We start from the raw sequence: 19,706 nt of genomic DNA on the forward strand, positions 1-19,706 counted from the left end.
AAAGCAGCAGCTGAATAAATGGAGAACCATTTCAAACCACTTTTATGCTCAGAGATGCATTGGTCATGAGCAAAGAGCTTGAACTCAAAGGGCTAAACATTTCCTTCTCAATCTTGCAAATATTCAGAGTTTGCTTAGGAAAGCCTACTTTACAGATGGTTCCAAAATCAATGTAAGCCCAGCTCCTGTCCCTGTGACTCCTCCCAAAACTTTATATTAATGGAATGAAAAAGAACCCTGTGTGTATAGTTTACTGCACTCAACAGGGCCTTTGGGAAGAAGCTGGGATACCCATAATCTGGGGCTTGAGCATGTAAGAGGCAAGAGTAAAGTGTGGGAGGTGTTAACTGCAGGGGGAACCCAGGCATGGCCCCATCACTCCCAAAGAGGGACAATGGTGTCTCTGTCGAGGCCTCTGGCATTTGGGGGGATGGAGTTCGGCTTAACCATCTTTTGATCCATAATCTTTGGCCTCTCCTTCCTAGGCACCTGCCGGTGAAGCTGTCACCCACCATAGCTGGAGGCCTAAGCAGGCGTCGGGGATTCCACGGGAAAAGTAGGCAAGGAGCCAGGGATCATGAGCACTGCTCTGGGCAGTAGAGGCAATGTCCCCACAGTGTGATTCCCCTTGCTTCTCCCTTCTTCCAGAGTGGTAAAGCATGACTTGGGGAATAAATCCAGCTAAAATAAAGGGTTGGGATTTGGGCAGCAAAGTTATGTTTGGAGAGAGCACTGGGAAAAACCTCCGGACAGCTGCAAGCCTTCTGAAGCCCACGGAGAGTGAGCAGAATCTCGGCGGGACTGCGTGTTTGTGTCCCAGGCCACAGCCGGCTGCTCCAGGACCCAAGACAGCAGGGCAGGAGCTTGTGCGCAAAGGCTCAGCCGAAGAACAAGCCTCCTGACCCGGGAGAGAGACCGACAGACTACACTGGTCTGGACTGGTAGAGATTTACATCTCGGAATAAAGATGTTTACTTCACCACAGGCAGATCTATGAGATACAGGTTTGGGGCAGCAGGTTCCAGGAACTGAACAGCAAAGCATTTACCCCCTCTGGGTTCTTTTTATTTTTTCCCCCATTTTCCCCATTTCTGAGCCAAAGCTGAACGGCTGTTAGAAGAAATGGCATCAGGTCCTGATACTGCAGGAAATGAGTTTATGAAAAAGAAGGCTGTTGCTGTCAATAGAGTCAAAATAGATTCGCGAAAGCTGTGGAATTCAAAGGCACGGGAGAAGCATTTTGCATTTTTCAGCAGATCCTACTAGGTCCATGCCTGTCTGGATTCATGGTGGGAGGGAGATGACAGCCCCAGGCCTATTTCCACATCAGTCTCATATCTCTCCGCTTACTCCTGACCCACTCAAACCAAAAGGCAGGTATGAGGCAAGAGTAAAGTGTGGGAGATGTTAAACTGCAGGGGGAACTCAGGCACGGCCCCATCACTCCCAAAGAGGGACACCTTTGTCAAGGCCTCCGGTATTTTGGAATGCCCTCACACCGAAAGTGCCACAGAGCTTCTTCCTCTCGGTTGTGGCTCATGACAAAGTGTCCATGATCCCCAGGAGTCATTCTGGGGGCATCCTGGGGGCCAGAACATCTGCCAGTTCTCCAGCACAAGAAGCCCTGCAACTCATCCCTCATCTATACACAGTGACATCCGAAGAGGCCTACCTACAAACAGCTCCTGAACTGACTTAATCTGCAAAAAGTACAGTCAACACCAGGTTTCAGGATTTCTCAGAATTCAAGAGCTAGGATTCACAATCTTCTGGTTCCAGGCAAACACTGGATAACTGCTGATACCCCAAAACCTGCTAAGCTTCTCCCAGAGAGAAAGTCCACTGAAGTTTCTGTGGCAGCTGTGATTCTGAAAGATACTCCGTGTCATCAAGAAAAGTCCTCAGTCAGCTTTTACAAAGTGATAAATGAGGACCTCAGGAAAAAAAAAAAGGCCAGGGGAATGAATGTCAATGGAAATGGGGCTTCTTTTGGGGGTGATGGAGATGTTCTAAAATCAGATAGTGGTGACTATTGTACAACTTTGTGAATTATACTAAAAACCACTGAACTGTACCCTTCAAAAGGGTGAATGTTACTGCATATGAATTATATCTCAATTTTTTTAAAGGGAAAGGTCACTAAATAATTACAGAAACTGGGAAAAATAGAAGCAGAGCCTAGATCAAGATTTTGTTCCAGGAAGATTGGTTCTTCTTGGGCTGACATCTATTTGGCCCTTGCATAAAATCTTTCTTTCTTCTTCTTTCTACCTTTTTAATAACAGAATGCATCCTTAGAAAGTATACTGATATCTACACTTTCAGAAGTTTTTCCTGTCCAACTCCCACAGCCTTAAAAACACAATTTCATGTATCGCATCCTCCAGAAAGTTCCTGATCCCTTAGCCACTTCCAAGGTAAGTGCCCCCACAGATTCTGGATTCCGGTAAGTGCCCTTTGCTTACCTATGACTAACAGTTTATACTGAAATTAGCTGTTCACCATCACCTCCCACTAGCACAGACTTGATACGTAGGAAGTGCATGAAAAATATGTATTCAATGAACTAAACACTAGATCACCGTCTTGTAAGGTTTTTTTTAACTGATATCTTTTTTTAAGGCACCTAATTTAATTCTGCAACATTGCACTTCTGCAATCATGTAGCAAGTAATTTGCTACCTGAAACAACAAGATATTATAAAATGTCTTCTCTGAGGGAAGGTGTTCATGCCAAGAATAAATGAAATGTACTCTCTGAGGGATTTTTACCTTGGCACAGGTCAAGAGGGAGAATGAATCACAGCAGCAGAACCTGTGGTGAATAAGAAGATAAAACATGCTCCCCTCTCTCTTCCCGTCCCCCCCCCCACCCAAACCTTTAAATATCACAAAGTATTGAAGGAGAGCCATTAAGTCTATGCAAAGCCATCTTAGAACCAGGAGTCTTTTCCAGCCTTTCCTCTTCATTACTGTTCAAAGATTTTCTTAGAAAACCCAAGAGCTATATCATCATGACATGCTGTAGAGTTCAGATAATACAGGAGCCACTGAAAATGAGGAGGCTTTTGCCCTCTCCTTGTGTTTGACCAACATATGCCCAAAATCTGACCTGCGAAGCTCCTGAGGTCCTAAAAGTTGCCCACCTCACTCGGCTTCCTCCTCTGGGAGACAAGCCCACATCTCTAACAGGTGCAGCTGCTGCATCATCGCGAGACCCACCCCCTCCGCCCCTGGCAGTGTGCACGGAGCTGGCGGGTACCAGAGTCCCTCCAAGGAAACTGCAGATGGCACATCGTCTCTGTGAGCCCCTCCTAGTCGTTTGTGGTAAAAATTTTCAAACACACAGAACAAGGAAAAGAATATTCGTCTCTTTTAGTCCCACCCTCACCCCCAAGATTCAATAACTGTTCATTTCTTGCTGTTTAAAATGCCTTAACAAGGGGGGAGGGTATAGCTCAAGTGGTAGAGCGCATGCTTAGCATACACGAGGTCCTGGGTTCAATCCCCGGTACCTCCTCCAAAATTAAATAAACCTAATTACCTCCTCCTGCCAAAAAATAAATTAATTAGAATGCCTTAACAGATAAAATAACACTGGATACATATAATAATAACACCCCTAGATATGTCAGAATGTATCTTCCCAGAAGAATATTATCTTAAATACCACAATACAGTTATTCCATCTAACAAAATGAACAATTCCCTGATTTTTTAAAACATTTTATTTATTTTTTGTTTGTTTTTGTTTGCGGGGGAGGTAATTAGGTTTATTTATTTAAATATTTATTTTAATGGAGGTACTGGGGATTGAACCCAGGACCTCGTGCTTGCTAAGCACACACTCTACCACTGAGCTATACCCTCCCCTCAACAATTCCCTAATATTAACTGATCCTCAGTCCCTGTCCAAATCCTCGGAGATCAAGGAGAGTCCCTCCCTTAAATCACACCCTGCCCTGGCCCTCCCCCTCCCTCCTCCACGTCCCAGGCACTGTCCCACCATCACCATGTTGCCATCACAGCAGCCCCTTCCTGAGTACCTGTGCAGAAGGTACCATCGTTGGGGATGAATGTCTTGTTGTTGTTTGTGGCTCGATATCCTTCCAGGCAACTGCAATAAAAGCCTCCCAGAGTGTTGTGGCAAGACGTGTGGTTCCCGCAGACCACAGTGGCTCCCATCTGGCACTCATTTTTATCTGTTGATACATTGAGACAACGCACAGAAAGAGCTGTCAATCCTCACCACTATCAACCACCCAGACTTCTGTGCCGTGGACTTGGGAATCAATATTCTCAGACAAGTGCTGAAAGATGTTTCCCCAGCCCCTTCCCCTCCCTCCATGCCTCTCAGATGACAGGATGCGGGCCCCTCATAGTCATGGGCCAGGTGTGTACGAAACCACAAGAGAAACCCGATGTCTCAATCTGACAGTCCATCTTATTTGAAGACTGGGAGAAGGGGACGCTTTCTGAACTTCTCCACACTGAAACAGACCGTGTCATAGGCCTGGGGAAACAAATCCACCTGAATCCCACTTTTCCAGCCCAGCCATTCTCTTGCATTTTTACGAAAACCAGAGTAGGATGATTTTTACATTCAATGATTAACTGGAAAATTTTGTTACTTCTGAGTTACCGGGAAACACAATGGAATTAGTGCTCAAGCTTCATCCGGGGGCAGGGCTAATGTTGGCAGGAACAGCTCCTGCTGCTCGTCAGCGATGCACACGAATAACATTAGTCACCCGGTGAGGAGGAGCTGGAACATGGGATGCTTGATGAGTCCACAGACCTTGCCCGGAGTATTTTTAATTCAATAACTTGACATCGATGTAAAGCAAAAGTAAATCTCCCTCCTGTCTCTGTCCTCTAGCCCGAGGTCAGCAGACCTTTCCTATCAAAGGCCAGTCACAGACTCTGGATGCAACTGATCACTCGAATTTTCCCAGCACGAAGGCAGCCAGACAATAGGTAAACAAATGAGCGATGCTGTGTTCTAATAAGACTCCATTTATAAAAACAGGCAGTCTGAAGTTTGGCCCCCAGGCTAGAGTTTGCTGAGTGTGCCCAGCCTCTACCATCGGAGGAAACTCCAATGTGACTGGTTTCTTACACATCCTTTGAGAGCTGATCGATCCAGCTCGTTTTTTGGTGGACGGACTCGTCAGCTTATGAACCAGAGTTTTCCCGTCTGTTATGTAGTGTTTCTGTGATACAACTGGTTCCCTCAAAGCAGTTCACCTGCCTCCCACAACTGCACTCAATTCCTGCTAACTCAAAAGTGCTCCCCCACCCCCAAATCTAGTGTTTCTTTTAAAAAATTTTTTTTAATTGTCTTTCTGAAATTTTAATTAAACTTGGAACACAATTTATCATTGAAACCATCTGAGTAGGATTTGTGTGAGAGCTTACAGAGGCAGAACAGCCACAGCCAGGCCAAGTATTCAGTCCAGCTTCCTGGGAAAGGCATGGGGGTCTCAGACACGAGTCCACCCGCCCATATGATAGGATATTCCTGTCCTTTGCCATTGTTCCTGAGGCATGTCTCCCCTGCCGTCTTCATCAGAAGGGACATCTGGGTTTGTAGGGGATTCTAGAATCCTTAGGTCCCTTGACTTAATACCATGATAGCACCCCTGGCACAGGTATGACCTCATCTGTAACCTCTGGTCTCAGCAGGCCACATACTAGGGTGTCTAGCGCTTGAGAGCAAGTACCACCCGAATTAATAAAGCCCTCTCCAGCCATTAAGAGAAGTTTCTATTGCTCAGGAGTCAAAGAACAATCAAGACTGCAGCAAGCTTTCATGGGAGGAGGACTTCTTTAGGCGAGGGAGCAGAAAAGGCTTGTCCGTGTTCCCCAGTTCCAACTTCATTTCCAAGGCCCTGCTAGCAAGCAGTGGGGGGAGAATCTGATGGGCAGAATCCTCAAGAGAGAGGGTCAGAAAGGCACAACTCCTGCCTGCAGGAACAGGCAATGGCATGTGATTGTGAAAACCTGTATCTGTGAAGTAGAATGTGACTTTTCGAACTCAGGACTTAATTGCTATTTTTCCTTAGGGAGAAAAAAAATCAAAGATACCACAACAAGTATAGTAAATACTGTCGATCCACAGCTTCAGGGCAAAATGATCCATATTTTTACAGCAGGGAACAAGGCTGCTGGGAAGAAACTGTGGTTATCCTAACATTCACTATTATAAAGTTGCTATGAAACTCTCTCTTTCTCTGAATTGGGCTTGAACCTGGATATTGTCTGACTCTCACGGCACAGTGGATGCCATGAGGCAAAAAATAATGCTTCTAGCCTAAAGTTCTTTGTATTTCCTTAAGTCACCCAAGACCCTAAAGGGTCACAACTACAAAAAAATTTTGAGGATGGATTCTGGTAGACATAAGAGTCAGAGGAACAGTATTTCACCAATTAGCCCCAAAGTTCAATAGGCAATTATGTTTTTATTTTTCCTCATGGTACTAACATAGTTTTATATCAAAACAACCAGAGAAATTAAAAAATGAAATACTCGAGTTGTTAAGTTAAACTCAAGACTTGAAACAGATTTCAAATCTGTATTAGGTCAGTTTCCAGAGATGCAAGTTCAATGGCCTCGAACATGATAGCAAACGCTAGAGAAAGGATATAACCAAACACTACAACAAAGACTTATTACAGTTGACAAAACTTCTTGTAATAAAAACATGTGAACAGAATAACCATGTTTTCCTCCTATCAAGGACATCAACTCTTTAACACTAGAGAATCTTGTTTCTTGATTCAATGTTTCAACTTAACCCAGGATCCAGGACTTACCAATACAATGAGTCCTCCCATTGCCCACAAATCCGTAGTTGCAAATACACATCTTCTTCCCTCCTCTTTCATGGCAGGTGGCATATTCATGGCAAGTGACACATACATCTAAATTTGAATTATAAATCACATATATCAGGAAAAGAATATTTCGATCACCTACTCAAGATGAGTCACATTTGGGATTGTAGACATTCACAATGGAGAACCAAAATTTGAATACTAAAATTATAAAGGGTAGACCTTATCCCATCCTTAGAAACCTGCAATCAAACAAGTGTATATTTCCCCAGGCCAATGGACAGTGTTCCTTAAAAAAAAAACAGAAAAATGTTCACTACTCTGTGGGTTAAATTATAACATGCATTTCAAAATACTTTACTTTCCCAAAAAGAAGAATTCAACAACTGTCTTTATAATGGTATGTATAACAAGTCACATTAATTTTTTCAAAGTATAAGTGCTTCCTTTTTCCCATTTGAAACTGCATGTACTTTGTTTAATTATAAATAGGAGATATGAACCGAAGACAGACAGACAGATACTTGCATGCAGTCACTTAACAGATATTCATGTTGTAGTCACTCCGCATGTTTAAAAATTATATCATAAACTCAGGACATACTCATCATAAAATAAATCCTGGAAGCTTTCCCAAGGTATCTGTCTATAAATAAATGTATTATTTTTAAATGTGAAAAGAAAAAAGAAACCTGCAGTGGCTACTCACTGCCCATGGAGCAAAGCCCAAATTCTCTACCTGGCAATCAGTGCTCTTAAGAGTCTGCTTCTAAACTAACTTCTGCAGCCTCATGGCTCCCAAAGCCAAAAACACACAGGCAAGATGCCAACTACTCTTTCCCATACATGTTATCCATTGTCTTATTCATGCCATGCTAACGAGGTTCCCTTCATCCACAATGCCTATCCTTCCTTCTCTGTCCAACCAGCACCTATTCCTATTTCAAGACCCAGTTTAAACATCAGTCTCCCTGAGGTCTTCCCCATTCCTCCATTCTTGAGGAAAATTAAATGTATCTTCCTCTGTGCTCCCCTAACCCTTGTACATTCCCATATCAACCATGTTAATTTGTCATTATGTTCTATTGCACCTCTGTCTTCCCAGCTTGGTAGGATGAATGAGTTTTTCAAGGATTATGGGATTATGTCATTGGCCCATAGATCATGAAGGCACAGTATAAACATTCAATATATTTTTTTATTGACCAACTGGATAAGGAGTCTGAAATCCTACTTGCTACAACTTAAAAAGCAAATGGAAGGAGAAAGAATTCATCTATCGCCTTACCCATTTTCCTTTTAGGGAAAAAGCGAATGTGTTTAAAATGTCAGTGAGAGAACAGCCAGGTCCCAGCAGGATGACCAGATCCCAGTTTTTTAGATAAACAGTAAAAAACTGTTTGGAGCTAAAACTCCCAAAACATCCAAATCTACCAGATTGTTATATATGGTCCAAGATCAAACAAGAATTTCTACCCGAGGCTATGTGCAATAGTGTTTTGCACTCTCAGTGTCTGTAATATCAGGAGTGACCCGGTAAGGAGAATATTTCAGCATGGAATTTCATCTTAGTCTTGGCCCCATTACTACCTAGGTAATAAAGACCTAGCCCTCAGGCTGCATGAAACCAACTGAGAAGGAGAGAGATACACGCTTAACCAGGCTTGCTTTTTATTTTTCTTTAAACAAACTATAACACAAAAATGAGACAAGCCATGCTTATGACTAGTACTAAATTAACCATAGGATATTTATAAAATTTATTATATCCCAGACTATAAAGAAAAGTGCAAAAAATTTCAAAAAAGTAGAAATTGTAGAGGTCATACTGACTACGATGTAATAATATAATAAAACTACAAAATAAAACATAAGGTTTGCATCCCCAAAAGAAAGCCTACTTGTAAACTACAGAACACTTTACTAAATAATCCTTAGGGCAAAGAGGATATCAACATTGATATGTTTAAAACCAGACATAAAAGCTTATCTACTCCAGAAAATTTGAGTTTGACATGTTTCTATACTTGAAAAGAGAAAAAGAAAAGCAGGCAGCCAGTGGGGGGAAAAACTAGAATTTTAATGTAAGAAGTTTCAAAAAAAGGAAAAAACAAAATAGGGGTTTATGGGAGGGGAGGGGGTTAGTACTTAGTAAAGATTAAAAAGATGTTAAAGAATTAGAAAATACATTCAAATTCACTGGAAAAAAAAAATTTTGTCAAAGTCAATGTGTCATAAAGATCAGGAGTCAAAACTCAAGACCAGTGAGGGGAAAAAAGAGCATAGACAAAAACACTACATTAGGAATAAAAAAGAGCTATAACAAAAAATACATAAAATATTCCTTTTATTTCTTTTAATTTTTGGTTTTTGGGGGGGAGGTAATTAGGTTTTTTATTTATCTTTGACGGGGATACTAGGGATTGAACCCAACATCTTATGTATGTTAGGCATGCACGCTATCACTGAGCCCTCCCCACTAAAAGATTCCTTTTAAATTACAAATGAAAGACTTCCAATTAAACACAGCAGATTTAATACACTCTCAACCACAACAAAATTTGAAAATGATATCAAGTTCCAGAAAGGTGTAAGCCCTGGGAGAGAAGATGATGGAAGGCAAGGATGTGGATAATATTTCAGAAGACAGAAGAGATGGACATATGGGAACTGCCTGAGAGGAAAAACTAAAAGCCAACCTGAAAAAAAAAAAAAAGGAGAGAGAGAGAAAATAATTAATCAATTAAAATAAAATAAGAATAAATAAACAGCAACCTGAAAAGCTCAGGAATTGGGGTCACTGAGTACCCCAGGAGGCAGGCATAAAGGGTAGGGGCTGAGAATTCAAGGAACTAGTTAAAAATATGGAGGAGTCGTTAGATGCCCAGATCCCCTCTCTAACCCTATAAGATGGAGTTTTATAGCCTGGAGAAAGTGGGCCAGGAAGGCTCCCAATTATAGAGGCAACAGTTGGAGCTGAGGTGGGAATGCGTGCCCATACTAAGCGCCCATCAATAGTGGGTAAATCGATTTAACCATTTTGACATTAGTGCATTTTAAAACAGTACCATAAGGTCACTGTCAATTCATAATCACATGCAACCAAAATCCTGGAAATGCCTTTTAAATAATGGATCCTGGGTCACGTCCACAAACCTAGCTGTGATCAACCATATAGAGATGAACACTCACCCCAGCATGTGTGTGTAGTGCAGCAGATATATATAAACACTGTACTAATGAAATAAACAATAACACGGTAAAATGTTTGATCTTTTTCCTATCTGGAATACTTGTCTTTATAAACATGGCAGCATTTCTATATCCATCCAGTTACAGAAACTTACATTAGATAGAAAATATATCATGAAACTGTTGAGTGAATCTAATAAACACAAAATATTAAGAAGCAAAGGAGCACCACCCACTCATAAATTAAAGGAAATCCAATCCGAATTAGTGAAGGACAGAAGTTAAAGGGTTTTTAAATAAATAGAATTAAGTTCAAGTTCACTCAATAAATAGAACCAGATCCTCAAAATATGGCCTTGCAGGAAGTCAGTCAGATATAGGAAAGCACTCAACTGGAGAGACAGAATTTGATCCTAAATCTAGCTGAGTCTAAGTCATCGTGTGGTTTTTAGCAAATCACCTGGCCTCCCTGGTTTTCAGTTTTTGATCTGTGCTTCTCAGAGTTTTAAGTACATCCAAATTACTTGCAGAGCTTGTTAAACCACAGGCTCTGATTCAGCTGGTCTGGGGTGGAGCCCTCTATTTTGCAATTCTACCAAGCTGCCAAGTGGACCATGTTTTGAGCAGCAGAGGGTTCAAGGACCCCTAAAGTCCTTACCTTCTAATATTCTGACGCTTCATTCTTTGGGTACCTGTTTTAAAGACCCACTAAGAATAAGTTAGCATAAGTGTAGTCCCAAGAACAGTACCTGGCATGTTTGGGTCATTAAATGTTTGTTCCCCATATTGCCAAAAAAGACAAGACGTGTGCCAGGCTACCAAAGGCTTCCCAGACCACCTGCAGAAGGCAAAGTGGTTTCCAGAGGAAGAGGGACCTCAGCTGAAGCTTCCTGTTCAGCCATGATTAGCCGAGTCTGCTCGGTCTGGCAGGGAGGCCCTCTGAATTCTTATTGCTTGAGGGACCAAATTGCCTTCTAGGGGTAAAAAAAAAAACAAAACAAAACAAAACAAAAAAAACCCACAACTTATCCTAAAGAAAGGAACAGAAAGCACAACTCCAAACCAAGGAAAGATGGAGGGATGGGGGAGGCCTGTTTCTGACCACACAACAGTGTCCATTGGTCAACAGCTCCTAGCTCAGCTAAGAATCACCTGGAAATAGGGTAACCAATTCAACTCAGTTTCAATACTAAAAGTCCTATGTCCCAGGAAACCCCTCAGTTCGGTGCAAACCAAGGCAGTTGGTCAATATACCCGGAGAGCGTGTTAGTATAGAATCCCCAGAGAATCCGATTCAGGAGGTGCGGGGTGGGGTCTGAGAATCTCCATCTCTAAGAAGCTCCCAGATGACCACACTACCAGTAGCTTTGAAAGTCTAGTTCAATCTCAAGGACCTGGGTCAGAATCCTGTGGAAAGAAAAAGGCAATACTGAAGACGTCTTTCACCAAGTCTAGACTGATGCACAGCCTAGTTATAGAACCAACGGGACAGAGAATAACCCTGATGCACAGCCTACCTATAGAACCAACAGGACAGAGAATAACCCAAGGGAAGAGACCCTCCAGGCCAATGGAAGGATCACTGTGCCTTCGCTAGAACCTCAGGGGGAACTGTGTCAGGGACAGCTTTGCATCCACATTAAGGATGACTTACTCCTGTCTTCAGCAGATTCTGCTGGAGAGAGCAGAGAGGTGGCTGCCCTGTAGTAACTGAGGGACCGTCTGCAGAGGTCAGGGCCTCACCTTGTCCCTCCACCCTAGGGATGCCTAGAAGTACTGGCAGAGAAGCAGGAGAGTGGGGACCCCAAAAATCTCGGAGGAAAAGCCTGACAAGTACCCTTTGTTCCTATGATTGTGTCCCCCGGCTGAGGGCTGCCCCCCTAGGTTCACTTCCCTTCTCTGCAATGACTAAGCCCTCTAAAATCACATGCAACAATGAGAGGATCAGACAGGTGCCAGTGTCTCGACCTGCGTTGGAGTCTTCTCTCATGCTCGCTGACTACGTGTTAGAAGGCAAGTTAAACTGTCAGAGCTCTGGTTTTAATCTGTAAGATGGAGATCGTGTTGCAAGGATTAAATGAGAAATAGAAATGCTGTAGGCACTCTAAAGCACTAGACAAAGAGCTAATTTACATGAATATTTATGTCTCTTTCCATAGATATTGTTACTGTTGTTAGAAATGAGTCATGCATGAAGCAGTGCCCGGTGTTCGACACACTGGTTCAGAGCAGGGTTAAGAGAGAGATCACTGAGGCTACAATCCCAGCTCAGCCACTTGCTAGCTGTGTAATCCTGATAACCTCTGTGCCTCAGTTTCATGTAAATCTATAATACAAGCACGATAATCAACCTACCTCATATGGTTGTTGTGAGGATTAAAGAGCAACTGAGTAATACACGTAAAGCAATTAGAAAATGTTAGACATTATTATAACAACCACTCAGCAACTCTTTGATAATGAATAAATGAAGGTACTGACAGCTGGCCAGCTCCCAATTATACTAATGAAGAGAGTGATGGACAATTGCACTGATGCAAAAAACCAGAGTAGTATCTTTGTGTGGACAGATGCTCACCTGATTCTGGGACTCACAGTCCAGGAACCATAATAACCTTTATTTCCACAATCCTCCCAGCCTTCTGAGTAATAACTGACTGGGAAGGAGGAAGTTCAGCTTTCTCACCCTTTCAGCCCTGCTCACCCTCCCTCCTCTCCGCCATGCACCAAGCAAACCTAGAGCTGGGGACGGAGTGGAGGCTGCCAGCCTGAGCAAGCTACTCTCGCGCTTTTTGTCAGTTCTCAAGCAACAACTTACATGCACTCTTGAAATAACAGCAGATAGGCTTTGACAAAAGAATGAAGAGATTTCGTCCCCTGTCAGGGGAAGAAGGACGTTTAAAAGCACAAATGGAGAGCCTGAATTTAAACCTTAATCTAATCCGAGCCATCCATGGTCAGACCAAACCCACTGCACAGACTTCCTGAGGTCCTGTCTCGTGGAGGCACGTGGAAACAGATCAAGTGACCTGAGGAGATAAGCAAAAGGGGCCCAAAACTCAGGAAGAGGAAGCATTCGCAAGCCTTCTACAACAGGATGGAAAACTGTGCTGCTCTTCAGAGACCGCATCAAATTCCAGAGACAGAAGGAACAAGAGAGACCTCATAGTCTCTCCTCTCCAACATCCCTAACAGAAAAAACACAACACAACAAAACAAAACACAGCCTCCAAGACAGAGAACTCTCCTCTTTCAAGCAGTACAATCAATCATTGCAGGGGAGTGGGAACCCTCATCCACTCCCCTTCCCCGCCCAAGCCCGGGACTGCCATTCCCTATCAAGAACCCATAACCTCTCCTTGTGAAAAATGGTTGTCGGGCCCTCAGCTGCTTTTTGCCCTTTTGCCCTCTTCTGTCCACTTTCCTATTTGAACAAGACCAACTTGCAGTGGGGCCCCTACACCTGGCCTCCAGACCAGGAACCAACCCACGCTGAGGGGCCCAATCTCAATGCTTTCGAGCTCTGGGTGAAGCAGCCACACCCTAGGTTCATATCCTGCATGTCACCCACTAACAGGCTGTCTCACACCGTCGAGCAAGCTGCACATTTTTTTTTTAATCCATGCAATCCGTGCCTCCCCACCACCACCCCGCCCCAGTCTCCTCTGCAGAGCTAAGGCCAATAGGCCACTTGCTATCTCGGGCTGCAGAGAGCTGGGAACCCATTGTAGGATTTGACCAGAAGCTGAGGATGTGCCAAGTCCCTGGCGAGGGAAGACAGGCCACAGTGGGGATCGTCTTCATCAGTTCTAATCCGGCCCTGTTACTTTAACCAGCTGTTAAGTCACTCTGAAACAATGTACTCCCTCCATTTCCCCTCTTTCCTCCTCGTCCTCACTCTGAACAGTGAATATGCTGCTGCGATTCATGATTCGTGAACTCAGGTGTACTTCATACAGCAAGAACAACTTCCCCAGCCTTCTCCAGCATCGCTCTTCCAAGAGTCTCAAGGCCTCTGCCCATCCCCTGGCCTTCCCAAACCCCAGCCAGGCCTGAGCCAACAAGTTCCCCAGCCACTCCCAGAGTCAGAGCAAAGCCAGAGAAAGGTTAAGAAACAGGACTGACTGGTTCCACACCTCCTCACCCATTCCTAACCTCTCTACACCCTCAGGGCTTGGCACCCCACCCACCCACCGACACCCTCCTGCTCTACCAACTCTGGTCTCACAGGTTCCTCGCACTCAGGCCATTTGACTTAGGTTCCTTCACTCTCTCCTCCCTGAAACATCTTTGATAACAATTAAATGTAATTTAGCACATGTTCCCAGTGAGAGACTGAATATACAAATGGACAATGGCCAGACCATACATAAAAACAGAACTCTGACCCACAGTCTGCAGCCATGGATCTGGGAAGTCAAACCACAACCTCTGTAGCAATAAAACCCAAATTGTCAGGATTTAATCAATATCAACCAGCTTCCCTAATTTTTGCCTTAGGACCAATCAGAGAAAGCCAAATACGCTCCTCCAACCAATCACAGGACGCCTGCCGTTAGAGGGAAGCTATCTCCAGCTTCCCCATGCCAACACGCAGCAACCCGGGCACTCCTGACGCCTTCCCCTTCGTTCCACTATAAAGCTTTACACTCCACAGCCTGCCTGTGAGTCTCTGACAAATGTTAAGTCTTGCTAGACTCTCCTGCAAGCTCTGAATAAACAGCCTTTGCCTGTTCTTATATGGATGGTCTCCAGATTTTATTTCCCTATCAGATCCCTAATACCCTACTCAAAAGGACTTCTTAGTCTAGTAACAGTATCACTGCAATACGGCCGAAGTGTATAGAGTAAGAGTACCATATATAAATATGTACATATATAAGTAAGCGTGTAGTGTCTCATACAATATGGGACCAGGTGAGGCGAGGGCGTGGTGTCGCTGGCGCTGCAGAAGGAACTGGGTGACTCCAAGGGGCCTCCAGGAGGGAGGACAACTGGGCTGGTTTTGAAAAATGAACAGCACTCACTAGGTAGCTCGCTGTTGGGGGGAAGAAAGAGCAGTTCTCCATTCTCCCTTCCTCCCCTCTGCCTACCAAGCTTTCCCACTTGTAGAGCAACTTTGCTTTTTGACCTGCTCCATTAAATATCTTTTATTTTTGTATTTCAGTTTCTCCCTCTCTACTGACTAATGGCCTTCATTCTAAAATGTGCTGGAGAATGTTTTACCACCACCCCCAACAACAAAAAAAAATCTTGCTCTGATCGGGCCAGCCCTACTGAATGCTATCTTCTCTTTCCTTCTACCTTCTTTACAGAGTTATCTACTCTGCAGCCATGGTCCTGCACTCCCTGGAACCCCCTGCATCTGGCTCTCACCCTCCATGCTCTGCCAGCTCTGGCCCCCACTGACCAGAGTCACAAGGTCCAAAGCCTTGTTCTCAATCTCCACTCCCTCAGCTTCCCCTCCCCTGGTTTCCTTGATGCTCTACTAGCCCAGGCTTCCTCCAACCTATGTGGCTGAGGCTTTTTCTCCTGCACTTGCATCTACCTTGGAAACTTGGTCTTTCCCAAGAATCCATCCTTGGCCCTCTTACTCTCATCAACCTCAAGGCTTCAAGCGGCCATTGAGTCTCCATCATTTGCACACACAGTCTCAACGCTCCATTGATTTCATCTCTCCAAAAGTCCTAACATCATATCAAATTCAGGATATCCAAAACAACCAGTCATCTTCCTTCCCAAATCTTTTTTCTCCTCCTATGGAACCACATACCCAAACCACCCAGTCCCCACACCTTAGTGTTCCCTCTCCCTCCTACTGTTCCCTTGCACCTTAACATCTGTCATTAAGTCCCTCCAGTTCCATTTCCACCTTATCATCCACATGCAGTCCTCACCTCCTGCTGTCGTGACTGTGGGGCCAGGCCTCAGTACTTCTCGAACAGCTATTACAACTCCCTCAATGGCCCCTACATCCCCACATTGTCCACTGTTAGGAATCTCACCCTTAATCAAACCAGATTGTGAACAATGGGAGAATACCAACACAGGGAGAGGAGGCTCAACCCGGCAACACCAGCTTCCCTTTCCCAAAACTCACTCCACAGCCTTCCAAAGGCTTCTCACTGCCCAGGAATAGCTAAGTTTAAACATCTTGGTCTGCCAGTCATAACACCCTTCCTTGTGGTTAAATCCAATCTGCTTTTCCACCCCCATTTCCCACCCATCTCCCACATACCAGTCAAACTGAACCGCACCCACAGGCCCCATGCTTCTGCACCTGCATGTGCTTCCTCACTTCGTCCCCTCTATCTGGAATTCGCTCATTCTACACATACTTGTGCCCTGTGCTATGAGCTGGGACGTCTTTCCTCATCTTCCCATACCCAGATATCACCCATCCTTGTTGGCCCAGTTCAAGGGTCACTTCATCCATGAAGCCACCAGATGCCTAATTAAGTTAGATGTAGTCTTTCCCTCCTCTGACCACCCACCTTTTCAGAGCTTTCATGGTGCTCTGCCTTTATTATTACAGTTATATTTGAGTAAATGCCACCTTTCCTACGTGTCTGAATCCTCCATATAACTCCTACCACATTCAACACTGCGTCCTGCACGGGGGATAAAAACTATTCTAATTGTCTGGAAATGGACTATTTGCTTGTCTGTCTTCTCCAGAATATGAGCTCAATGATGTGCAGCACCGAGACCTTACATCCTTCACAGGGAAACCATTCAAGGACCATCCATCTATTGAATGAATGAATTGATTAATGAACGCTTTATTCCCGTAAATTTCCTTACACTTCTTTCTCACTATCTTAGCATCTGGTTTTTCATCAAGAGGCAAAAATTAAAAGGTAGAAAGAAAACTGCTTCGGGCCAAGAATTTGTCGTGCAAAAGCCGCAGCCGAGCCGGAAGCGTGACAGTGCCGGCGGAACGCCCTGCCACGCCCTCGAGCGCGGGGCGCCGCTCTCCCCGGGCCCCCGGCCGCTCGGCCCAGCCCCCAAGCGCGCTAGGTCCCCCGGGGGCGTGGGCCGGCCGCGCGGCACACTCTCCCTGTGGCCCCAGGGCGGAGGCGGGGAAGCGGGGCCCGGAGGTCCTCCCGCTTCTCCGAGCCCCGCCCTCCGCTCCCCAACGGCAGGAGCCGACCCCCCTTGCGCCCCACGCCCGGGCTCCCCGCCCGGCCGGCCCAGGAGCACGGGAGCGGCCCGGGCGCGCCCGACGTTGCCCGGGCCACCCTCCTGCTCCCCGCCCGCACTCACCGTCCGCGCGCGGCTTTCGGGGCGCGCCGCCGGCCAGGCCGAGAAGCAGCAGGAGCGGCAGCAGGCGGCCGGGCGGGAAGCCCGAGCCCCGGGGCCCCCGGGCCATGCCGCCGCCGCCGCCGCCTCCCTCCTGGCGCTACCGCGACTCCTCTGGAGGCCCTGAGGCGCCGAGATAAGGCGGCGGGCGCCCCGAGGAGGGGGCCGGGCCGGCCGCTTCCGGCGCCGGGCGGAGGAGCGGAGGGCGCCGCGGGGTCTCGGGGGCGGGGTGGCGGGCCCTTCCCCCCACCCCAGGCCTGCGCGCCCGGGGGACGATCACGCCGCCGCTCGCTCCTTCACCCGCTCGTGCACCTGCTGCGCGCTCGGCGCGCGGGGGCTCCCGGGGACACCCGGCGGGGCCGCCCTAGTGACACAGCTGAACGTAGAGTCCCTAACTGGGCCGGGGTGAAGGTCTCCCGCGCTCTAAGCGTGTGGTACGAGCGCGGCATCCAAGCCGAGGGGGCGCGCGGGGAGGCACCCCCGGAGTGGCAAAGGAAGAGAGGTGAAGGAAGGGCAGAAGGAGCGGGAATCTTCCGGGAGCTGAAAAAGAGCTGGGTGAGGGGGCTGGAGCTCCAAGGGCAAGGTGAGAGGACGACAAGCCGCCGGTCCAGGCCACCCAGGGGCGACAGACTTGACCGGGCGACAAGACCGTCGGGGGCAACAGAGCTGGCGGGAGTTCTGCTGCTCCGAGGACACTCAGCTTGGGGCGTCGGGGAGGGCTTCAGGAAGAAGAAAGTGTGGAGACCTGAGGGTGAGAAGGACGCGGGAGAGGGATCTAAGCGGTCAGAGAGGCAGACACAGACAAGTCGCATTCTAGAAACGGGAGCAGGACCTCCTCAGAGTGGGAACGGCCGGCTGGAGAGAGGCAGTGAGCTGCAGAAAGAAAACTTCGTAAATCAAGTAAAGGAGGTTGCTCAGAAGCAGTCACAGGGTTTTAAGCGGAGTGACCGCATCAGGAAAAGCCCCCAGGGTCTGCTCTGTGCGATTGGGTTTGGGGCTGGGAAGCAGGGAACCGGCCTAGAGCAGCTGCAGGGATCCAGACAAGAGAGGACAGGTCTAGGAGCAGGGCATTGGCAGTGAGTATGGAGAGAAGTGGCAAATGAGAGTGGTACTGGGTGGAATCCACTGGATTTTATGACCAGTAGAATGTGATAGACAAGGAAAGAAAAATTACAGATGCCGCCTAAACTTTTGGTTTGGGCAACGGGGTTGATGGTGGTGGGAGTCACTGAGCTAGGGAGAGGCTGCAGGGGGAGAAAAAATAAGTTCCAGGTTGAAGGCTTTCAGCTTGGGGTGCCTGTGGCGCTCCCCAAGACAGAGCGCCCCACGCCCACCACTTCACCCCTTTTCTCATTTGCTTTCTCTCTGTGCCATGCGCTGGCTCTAACCTTAACCACCCATGAACACACCCATATAAGGGCTAAACTTATTGCGCAGCCTTAAAAAGAAGGAGTTAAAAATAAACTTCCTAGGCCCTTTTGGAGCAGGCTCTCTCGCTAATTATTTTTTGCTCAGCAAAGATTAGAGTAGTAGGAGGTGAACAGTGCAGGGATAGCAGTCTATCTCATATTATTTAGGGAGGTTTTTTGTTAAGCTCGGCTTTCCATGGACTTTGAAATCATGTAACTGTCTCGACAAAAATGCATTCAAGACATTTTTAAGCCAACCTATATCTCTCCTTCTCTGCCATGCCCCCCTGCAGAATGAATAAATAAATTTAAATACGTTTGTGTATATATGTGTATAAATATGTGCACATAAATTACATATATATGTATTTAATTAGTGATGTCAGGGGAAAATACCCAAAACTTGGAAATAGGCAAAAGAGATTCCGTAGGTTTTTTCAGTCGGGTTCATGTGTCATGTAGGAGCCCTTCTGGAGATTATCTGATTCTGTAGAATCTTGTACCTCTGATGGACTTTCTCAATAGGGGTAAAGTTAACTTGCAGAAAGTTGATGATAATGCAAAAGATTCTTGTCCATAGCAATCAATGCAAATTATTTTTTCCAGTACAGATACAGGTGATTTCTGCCAGGTAAAAATAAGATAAACCTAATTAGATTTTGTCTTACATAATAGTAACCAGTTAACCAGTTTTGCATCTGTTAGCAAATTCACATCATCATTCCTAACTGAAATATATACATAATATACATACATATTGTATTATATATATATATATATATATGTTCTTCAAATTTCCCTTTGCACCTTATTATCTTACTAGTTCTCCTTTGAAGTCAATATCTTGCCGAGTCCCTCATGAATGAATTAGTTGAAATAAAAACTTGTTTTCATTTTACGTTTTCATGAACCATGTTTTTAATAGTTTGTAAATTTTACACTAGTACAATCCATGATACCCTTATA

At 45.7% G+C, this 19,706-nt stretch overlaps 1 protein-coding gene and 1 non-coding gene across 41 annotated transcripts in view; both read right to left on the reverse strand.

Annotated features, from left to right (window-relative positions):
• Positions 1–17,488, reverse strand: part of SUSD1 (sushi domain containing 1) — a 145,683-nt gene extending 128,195 nt beyond the window's left edge. For 14 of the 40 annotated variants that reach the window (XR_004136334.2, XR_010382778.1, XR_010382777.1 and 11 more), the window contains exons 1-3: positions 17,296–17,484; positions 6,817–6,924; positions 4,047–4,202 (exon numbers count right to left, since the gene is read on the reverse strand). Coding sequence is in view for 26 of the 40 variants with exons in the window: in XM_064490415.1 (XP_064346485.1) it covers positions 4,047–4,202; positions 6,817–6,924; positions 17,296–17,401 (370 nt within the window). In the remaining 14 variants the exon portion in view is untranslated. Of the gene's footprint in view, positions 1–4,046; positions 4,203–6,816; positions 6,925–17,295 lie in introns of all 40 variants that reach the window. The other 26 variants (XR_010382774.1, XR_010382782.1, XR_010382775.1 and 23 more) reach the window with 5 other exon arrangements.
• Positions 3,799–3,871, reverse strand: TRNAA-AGC (transfer RNA alanine (anticodon AGC)). Its single transcript has one exon. It is a non-coding gene; the product is annotated as a tRNA-Ala (tRNA).
• Positions 17,489–19,706: the final 2,218 nt, after the last annotated feature.

Source organism: Camelus dromedarius, chromosome 10 (assembly GCF_036321535.1).
Source record: "Camelus dromedarius isolate mCamDro1 chromosome 10, mCamDro1.pat, whole genome shotgun sequence".
NCBI classification, from domain to species: Eukaryota; Metazoa; Chordata; class Mammalia; order Artiodactyla; family Camelidae; genus Camelus; species Camelus dromedarius.